The sequence below is a fragment of the Morone saxatilis genome, unplaced genomic scaffold, assembly GCF_004916995.1.
Source record: "Morone saxatilis isolate NCDOM2014 unplaced genomic scaffold, NCSU_SB_2.0 Contig22, whole genome shotgun sequence".
In the NCBI taxonomy this organism is placed as follows: Eukaryota; Metazoa; Chordata; class Actinopteri; family Moronidae; genus Morone; species Morone saxatilis.
Window position 1 is genome coordinate 21,718,510 of NW_023339785.1, and position 9,697 is coordinate 21,728,206.

At 38.4% G+C, this 9,697-nt stretch overlaps 1 protein-coding gene across 1 annotated transcript in view; it reads right to left on the minus strand.

The window, feature by feature from the left end:
- Positions 1-202: 202 nt before the first annotated feature.
- The window catches only part of LOC118333180 (gamma-aminobutyric acid receptor subunit alpha-2), a 32,600-nt gene continuing 23,105 nt past the window's right edge, over positions 203-9,697 (minus strand). Inside the window, exons 7-9 of the mRNA XM_035668715.1 lie at positions 3,767-3,919; positions 2,333-2,535; positions 203-1,269 (exon numbers count right to left, since the gene is read on the minus strand). Coding sequence (XP_035524608.1) covers positions 961-1,269; positions 2,333-2,535; positions 3,767-3,919 — 665 coding nt within the window. The 3' untranslated portion in view covers positions 203-960. The remainder of the gene's footprint in view (positions 1,270-2,332; positions 2,536-3,766; positions 3,920-9,697) is intronic.

Sequence of the window (9,697 nt, forward strand, 5' to 3'; positions counted from 1 at the left end):
ATTCTATCATTGAGTCGGATTTTCAAGTAGTTTTTTTTTTTTAACTTTGCCAGTGCTGACATACATGTATAAACATATCATTCAAAGCTTTGTCTAATTCAGTAATGGCACTAAATGTCAGATTTTTACATATGTACTGAATAAAAACAATTGTGAATTCATGTAAATGTATAAATCATTCACGGCACAATGTGTGCTTTGTTTCTTTCCTCCTCAAAATCGTGTGTTCTCATTAGTTTTCCCAAATAGATATTTTCCAGTAATATGCCATTGCTACACAGTGTTACATACACAAGCACACTAATCTTGTATCTTCCCTCTGTACTTTTGTTTTTGCAACCTTTTTTTCTGTGTTTCAGTAATTCTGGAGGTCAACGTTCGATTGCAGCCCCATACCTGCAGACACAGATAATAAAACAACTGTACACTGTAACAATATTATACAAGTGTGTTTTTGCATTGGCTTGGACAGAAAAATAAAAAAGAGTCAGGCCACTCTTACAGTAGATGGCAAAGAAAGTAAGAAATATGATATAATCAGTCCCTTTCACTCAAAAGAAAAATATATACTGTAATATCAAGAGAGTGGGCATTACCAGCAAAATCCAACACATTTAGAAGAAATCTTAAATAAAAATGTATGTGTTATGTGTTTACTCTTCATTTGATTCGTATGTACAGTGGCCACATACTGTAACTGGAAACATACTTTCAAGGAAATATGCACTCTAATCGAAGTAATCACACAATGTGTCACCATGAAACCATGAATATAAATATACATACACATTTACAAAAGCCAGGCTTTTCAAAAGTGCTGCAGACGGTGTAGAAAACAGGCGGAGATAGAGGATCACACTGCAATCCAGGACTTCACTCTGCAAAGGTATGTGTACACAGTTGCTGGAGGTATTTGGTTCGTCTCTTAGTCCCCAGACCAGAACCCATTAAAAGTGGCCTCTAATTAGAGGGGACCATATCCTTTATAATGGGTTCTCTGTTTAAGTAGGTGGCCCAGTAGACAAGGTTGAAGGAGCCAAAGAGAACCGGAAACAAAATCCTTGACATCCTGTCAATTTTGCTGACGCTGTTGAACGTCTTCTTGCTGTCTTGGGCTTTACCGTCTGCTTTGGGCTTGTTGGGATCCGACGCTCCACCTTTGGCAATAGTTGGAAGTGTGCTGGAGTCCTTGGTGATGTTCGGTGCGTAGTTGGCCACTGCTACAGCATAAGCGTTATTCTTCTTGACGACAGACGCCCTCTCTTTTTTCTGTTGAAAGACCACAAGGATTAGATGTAGACGCTTAAAAAGACAAGGGAGCAACCCTGAAACTCTTCACTTGTCAACATCTATTCAGTTTAAAATACATGTAAATGAAGGAGTGAGGTGGTAATGGACTGGTTCTGGTAATGGATCAGCACATTTGGCCATGAATGAAGGCCTGCAAAGGCCCACATACATCAGTTTGAGAATGATGTACTGTAACTTTTCGCAGTTTTGTGTATTTTTTCAGCCTTCCAACTCGTCCAAGGATGTTTAAATCTTACAGCGTGCAGTAGATGGACTGATATATCGTAGCCATACTAGTTTCTTTATTCTTTCTTTATCTCAAATTACATGTAATAATCCTCTTGGACTGGAGACACACTTTAAGATGCATCATAAATAAAGACCTTTTTATTCAAGCTCTTTTGAATATATACATGACTTATAGCTTATTATTGTTTTCTGCTTGATCACTACATTTTGCTTCCATGTCTGTCATGTCATCAGTTCAAGGGTTAAAGGACTAACAGGTAAAAAGGGGAACTTTTTATACAATTTTTTGTCTGTATTATGTTTTTTTAATCATTTTTAAAAATAATACAAACTTAATAGGCTTCTTTTTTTATTGTACTTTACATTTATTTTTCTTCAGAGAAGTGAACCAAATGCTGAGATCTAAGCCTACTCTGTTTATTTTAAAAGTTTTCTAGCACACTTTAAAATCAAGAAGGCCTCACGACCCTCCATGAAGCCTCGGCGACCTCTAGTACCAACTAGTCATGTTAGCTTATTTCTATCTAAGATAGAGATGAATAATGGACAAGTTGCTGCCTTTTTATTTGCCATTTTGACCAGAGTTTGTCAGGTTTACCTGTCAGCTTATTAGCTCTCGCTGTCGTAGCAATTTGGTTTTTCTTGCGGAGGGCTAAAGCATTATCGCTGCTTCCCTCTGCCTCCGATATTGTTAAAGCTCTGGAAGCGTTGTCTTCTCCAACATACAGTCACAATGCTAATGAATTCTCTGAAAATGGAGCCTGTCAAAAAGACATGTTTTTCTCCTCATTACCTTGTCAGTCACAACACTCTTTCCATCCCAAGCCCAGCCGCGCTTTGTGAAGTAATTGACAGTTGCAAACTCAATCAAAGCAGAGAAGACGAAGGCGTAGCAGACGGCGATGAACCAGTCCATGGCAGTGGCGTAGGCAACCTTGGGAAGGGAGTTCCTCGCACTTATACTCAGTGTTGTCATAGTGAGAACAGTGGTTACACCTGGAAATACACACAAAGAAAATAATATCTTGTCTTGGATAGTCAGTTCTCATGAAGTTCACACACACACACACACACATATATATATATATATACATAACACACCTACTGTAATAAAGGTAGGCCAAGTGAAATTAAATCAATTTTACTTTAATAAAATCTACTCAGTAGCTGTAACTCACTCAGTAAGTGATTTGAGAGGGGATGAAGAGGGATGCCATCTCCCTTGATTTGAAAATGACTAAAATACATCCCCCTTGTTAACCTGCCATCTCCTCTCTCCATCCCCTAGCACTTAGGTCACTAATAGGTGGACCGTGGCCCGGGACCCAGACACAGTCCTATCCAGACCCAGACCTATAACCGATAAATTATTGAGAATTATTCAACTGTGATGGAGATTTTATATTTATTTATATGTTTTATCAGTTCCTCACTGAACAAGAGAAAGTCAGGAAAGTGGGATATAAGAGGTAATGGAAGAGAAAGGGAGGCGTTAAAGCTGTTCAGGTGTTAAGATTGTTTATTATAGAGACTATTAAGATGAGAAATGGAGTTAGCAAAAAAGAAAGAAAAAAATCTAAAATTAACTCTAACATTCTAAAATTAAGCACTTTATTTTTAGATGTACATTTTCAAAAGCTCTCTGTTATGTATTTTGGTTTTAAACGCAGCCGTTATTCTATTTGAAATGAGAATGAGTTTCACCCCTTTCAGAATAAAGTGTTAGTCCTTACTGTGCTTTGTATCTTTACAGTGTAAGGTTACTGTTAGCCTGCTCTACCCTAAGAACCACTGACCTTCAGTAATGCTTTAACTGCTCAGCAGGTTTGGTACGTTTAGCCAAAGGACACAGTTTATTCTTGACTTCTGTACCTGTTTTTTTTCTCTCTGAGTGAACCAGTCTTAGGTCACTGTTATTAGTTCCACTTGGCTTACTAACAAGTCCAACAGTAGCTTGTCCAACTGGATTGAAAACCCCCCCTGAAGCCTCTAAGAAATGTCCCCTCTTTCCTCTTTATCCTGTTTTCTCCTGTCGGTCTACCCTCCATTTGTCATCAACTTTCAGTCAGTCAATAAATTCCTCATGCCAACACATTCATAGACCTAAATTACACGAATTCCATTGAAAATTATGTTATTTCATGCAGATGCAGGTTTATTGTTTAAAAATGTATCTTTGTATGAAAGAAGAAGTAGAAGATGGTCATTGATAAAGGCAGACACTTACCAAACACAGTCCTAGCTGGCACTGATTCTCTATTCAACCAGAAAGACACTTGGGAAAGAATGACTGTCATGATGCACGGGAGGTACGTCTGGATGACAAAGTAGCCAATCTTCCTCTTCAGATGGAAATGAGCCGTCATCACTGTGTATTCACCTGTGGAGACAAGAATCATGGTCACTTTAAAGCACCACCACCGCAGCTACGTCTACTATCATTTATAATTTGACAATTTAGTACTTTTAATCACCTAACGCATCCAATTAATTAACTCAACCTCCATTTATAACGCACACCACTCTCAGTTAATATGTAGGCATCAGATGATCAGTCATCAATTCACCTGTGCATAAAGGTTATTTTGAGACTTTCAATGAAATAAAACAATTTTAACAATTCATAAACAGCTTTTTTTGGTTTTATGTTTACATGAAATATGGTTTGTAACCTGTTCATAACACCTGAAGAGGACGTTATCAAACCGTGTTAGTGCAGATCTGCTGTTATCTTTTTAAATTAAATGGTTATGATGTCTCTTGAACAGCTTTAACTTGATTGAAAATATAAAAATATTGTCCTTGCCACTAAATTATAAAGAATGATCTCTATTTCTTCTATTTCAAATCTCTTTTGAACCTTTACTGTTGTTAAATTAGCCTGAAAAACAGGCAATTTGTTCAAATTAAAGGCAAAATTATTGTTATTAAAGCATATTCCACTCTTCATAATAAAGCACAGCAGGCTAAAATGCTACATGATTTATGATTCAGATAATTAAAACATCATCAGTCACAATAAATACAAAAAGTAAAGGTAATTCTCTCTTCAGGTTGGAAAAAAGAAGCCAGCTGTCAGTGAAGTCCTTGATAGTTGAATGCATGAGTAAAGTATTGGAAACAATTTTTGTCCACTACCACCACACAGAAAGTGATGTTTTACACATCAACACTATCAGAGATGATTTCTCTCTACCAGTTAAATTTAACCATACAAGCCAACTTCTTTTAGCAAGATACTGAACCCTGAATTGCTCCTGATGCTGTTCACTGGTGTGTGAATGCGTATGAATGAATGTTTGTGATGGCCTTTGCCATTACTGTGTGAATGGGTGAATGTGGCATGTTTTGTAAAAGCGCTTTGAGCGGTTGGAAGACTGGAAAGGTTATATATACAAGTACAGTCCATTTACTATCTCCAATGGGAAAAAAATGCTTTTACCGGGTGGATATTTCATTATTATTTGGTCTTTAAAGCAGAAAAGGGGAACAGACTAACAGTAGCCTACAGTGCAAGTTCTGCCTTCTCTCCTCCTGTAGGATACTGTGATCTAAAAGTAGTGGAAAGTAATCATTATATTACTTTAATATTGTGATATTTGGATTAGGTTACTGACCGACCTAACCCAGGTTTTACAGGTAATTAGTAATTGTATCAGATTACATTTTTAAAGCAAACCTACCAACCGTGTTTATATCAGTAGAACTTTATATTTTTAGAAGACTATAGAGCATGCACCTTTAAGATACCACAGCACTCTTAGCCATAGATTAGACCGCCAGTTAACGGTATATATTTGATCAAATAATCCATCCATACGTAGAAAAAAGTAGGCAGTGTGATTTTCCTACAGCCACCAAGCAAAGCCTAATAGCTGACAAGGCCGTGAAACTGTGCCAATGCTGCAGTAGCAGGCAGGCCTTCCAAATGGAAGATATCTCAAAGAGAAGCCAAGATTAGACATGAGAAGAAAAAGATGTGTTACCCATGGCAACAGAACAGAGAAACATAGCTCATTTGCTGCGATTCTGAAACGAAGGCCCTGCTACACGCTGCCACTTGGCAAGAGGAAAGTCCTTTTCAGCAGTGGGAAGGGGGGAGGGGGTGTCAATTCCAAGGAATAATCCCAAAAGATTTTTTATTCCCTCTCTCTTTTTTTATTTTTATTTTTTTATATAGCACTCTAGTTGTATTGCCTGTGTTTCTAGCAGTTATGTGAGGACCTTTTCTCTCTCTTTCACTGTACATACAAACACACACACATGCACGAAGACACACACACACGCCCTCACTTAGGCACTGGAATTTAAAGAAATTGAGTGCCTTCTCAGTACCCTATGGAGCTCTGTATCTTCTGTAATTTAATTTGCATGCCAGCCCCGATGCCTGTGCTGTGGATGGGGGAGGAGGATGTGCGAAGCGAGGAATCCACTGGATGTGGCTGAATTTTCTCTAGAGGAGCCTGTGATCGCTTTACTGAGAAGGAAGACAGTAATTATTGCATGAAGATGATAATCACGTCATGTTTCCTACAGATTTGGGGAACAAGGCTCCTGCTGACACCATGGGAATAGGTCTGTCACGCAGGACATGCTGTACAGTGTCTGACAGAGGGCACCGACTCTTACACAAGGGACAACGAGCTTTGACTTCATGGGCATCTATCAAAAGATATCTGTTAATGTTTTAAGAGACACAAAGTGAATTAAATGGGAAGACTTTATGAGTAAATATAGGCCGTTTCTGGAAGGATCAATGTACACTTCCTTAAACGCATGAAAAGGAATTTTTAACTGATTATGAAACAATCTCAATGTAATACTGATGCTTTAATATCACCTACAAGCAAGACTATCAGCAAGAACATTGGCTTTTTTCGATGTAGTTATTTTTAATGCCTGCCAATGGTTGGATATGGTTGAAATCCTCTTGAACAAGGCAGTAGAAACACCGCTTTTGTCCACAGGGGCCGCCCGAATCAACAAGTTCCTTGTAGGGGCTTTAGAGTTAGAGAAACTCTGAGTATGGGTCAAGAAAATTGGATGCTACATTTCCCATAGTGCAACACAATAGTGTCTTATGTTAGACACTCACTGACAAACCAACTTCGCAGTTACCCTCAGATCTAGGGAGCTTTTTAGCAGCTTTCAGCTCATTGTGTTGGTTTTCTACCCTCAACCTTATTCTCTTGGTTCACTCTCACTGCTCACATTAACATTGTTTTTGACTGCAGTTACCTAGTTACAAGTTTCAGTAATTGTTTATTGATCCCTGTAGGGAAATTCGTTCTCTGCTCTTAAGTACTTAGGAGTAGAGAGGCAGCCACTGTGTGGTGCTCAGGGACCAAATCCAGATCTGAGCCAGAGCCTTTGGCAGAATTATTCTAACAAACATTTTTCGAGAGAGAACATGCCATCACCAAACCCAGAACCCAGGAACTTCTTGCTCTTAAGGCAAGAGCGCTAACCACTAAGCCACCGTGCCGCCAACAAGCAGGCAAAGTTGGTGACTAGCTGGTGAACATAGTCGAGGATTTAGCAGCCAGATATTTCTCTCATGAGTTGGTGCAGCTAAATCATAGCTAGAAGGAAAATTAATACTGGACTTACATTTGCTAAATCCCTAGAAACATGACCCCAAATGAATGCTAACATTGCTCCATATCTGCTGGGTCAGTAAATAGGCAATGGTTTGCTAAAAGATGCTAATATGACATGTTGTTACAACTTGTTTCTGCTGCCTTCACGTTGCAAAAAAATCACTTATTGCATATTTAGTTAATGTATACTCAGCAGTACTTGAACATCATATATTATACAATGTGTTTGAAGTAAAACATTACTGTATTTTAGTCCTGTTCAGTTCATGGGGGTGTTTTTGTGCCATGTATGCACTTACACAGTGCTGAGTGCTTTAAAGTAACATGACTGTGTGACAAATAAACGTATGGCTGAATAGTGGGATTTTTGTAACAGCGTGTTGGTATGTTCTGAGGCTTATGCAAGATGTCAGTCCCTGTGAAGCCTGAGAGCACACTCATTCGTGCCAAATGACCTAGTTTGCAAGTACGCTACACCAAACACTGACACACTAGTAATAAATGATTAATTTAAAGTCAGCCAATCAGATAATGTGGAGTGACTAGTTAAACAAGAGAAACAGTCACTGGCAGGCATTCTGCCTTCTACAGAGGCATCATACACCACTTAACCTAGATAGGAGCATTTGGTGCATGAAAGGATATTCTTACTCAATGAAATTGAAGCAGGGATTCCCTTGATAATATAATGCAGTCACTCGGGAAATACTCCATACTGGTGATTGATACCTACAGGGAGTAATGGTGGAGCACTTGCCACAGGGTCACAGTTATAAAGTCTGTTTTTCTGTGCAGATGCATTATCTGAAACTGAAACACAGAATTGGAGCCTGCATTTGAAATCAGAGATGATTTTAGATCTAATGGTAACATTTCTTAAAACTCTTTAACTACTCTGTTACCGAGATAAAGATCCTATTTATGCTACAGGGAGATCACTCGTCCTCTCAATAGATGTGGTATTTGATTGTGGGATAAGAAAGAACATCTAGATCAGAAACTTTTTTGATGCTTTCACTCAAAACTAGTCTGAAATAATACCTAGAAACTAAAGCATAAAAAGTTCCAAGAATTGAATATTGGAGGAGCTTGTGAGAAAAGAGGACTCACTGTTCATGCTCAAGCACATAAAGAAGACATCTAACTCCGTAGCAGTCCTTTGCAAACCACCCACTCCTCCCTCAACTTTACAGTTAAAGTCTGGAGGCGATAACCCAAGGTCAATATCCTCCACCAGGAACAAACTTCTCAAAGTTTTTCCACGACCATCAAACCTAACTCATTCTTTATATTCACCTAAACTCTGATACTTATGATTCACATTTCCACCACAGAGCCGACTGCCTCACCTGACCTGTCACCCTTTGCTGCATGTCATCTCCTCTCTTTCCCCATTTCATACAATACAGGTAAAATGCTCTCCACCCCAAAAAAACTAAACCAAAAAGATTCAGTACGATTTAGTCTAAAAGAAGACACCATAAAGACTTAATGGACTAAAAAATCAAAAAACAAAGCACTGGTCTCCCAATAATTATAGCACACCTACACATTTATCACCATTATTATGATCACTGCTATCATCGTCCTGCAAGATCGGAATTTCAAAGGCTTCTTCCATCAGGTTTTCTTCAACTAAGTAGTATTGCTAAAATTAGATCAGTGCTGTCACTCAGTGAAACAGACAATTGTACGTGCTTTCAGATCTTTTCATCTCATCTCACCAAACTTATCCTTTTTTTTTTCTTGACTTAAATGGTGGCATTGTTGCAGGCTGTGTAAAAAGCAGCAGCAAGGATTTTTACAATTAATGTTGTTAATGTTTGCGGGTTTGGTTACTCAGGCTTCCTTAGCATGGCTCCTAATCAGTTTTGAAAATTATTTGTCCATTTAACTGGTTTAAGGGTCATCAGGAAATTAATATAGATCATAAAGAATTAATAGGACCATGGCCAAGCAAGGGAGAATGAAACAATGAATTTGTCCAAAAAAAAAACTCATCTCTGATGCAACTTTCACAGGAAAAAGTTCCTCCAATATCACCTGTTTTACACAAACTTCCTGCAGTTATTACATTCACTATTTGTGTTAATTGTACAGTCTATCAGCTGTTCTGTGCTGTTATTGTTATGCGTTGAATATAACATGAAATATTGTCACTTTCAGGGGTTGTCCGTTTACTCAGTGACAGAAAAGGGACAATCACTGACATAGGCCTTTACCTCTACAGCTTTGCAGTTCCTTCTTCTCCCTTTAATCATCCTGGAACCACTTATCTCATGACTCCACTCCACTGCTTTCACTTCCGAAGCTCCAGTGTTTTTCATGTTTCCCTTTAAAGCTTTCTTGGTTACTTCTGTTTTGAAAAGTGCAATATAAGTACTTTATATTTAGTTTATGCTTACGTCGTCATGGCAACTTGCACTGTTACCGTAGCAACGTACCCTGTAATACCTCGTGTGTCTGTTGAATTTGGCTCATCTGTCAGGTGTATTTTGAAGTCCCTTGGGTTCAGTTATTCTTACTCCTTACATTGACATATTATTATTATTATTATT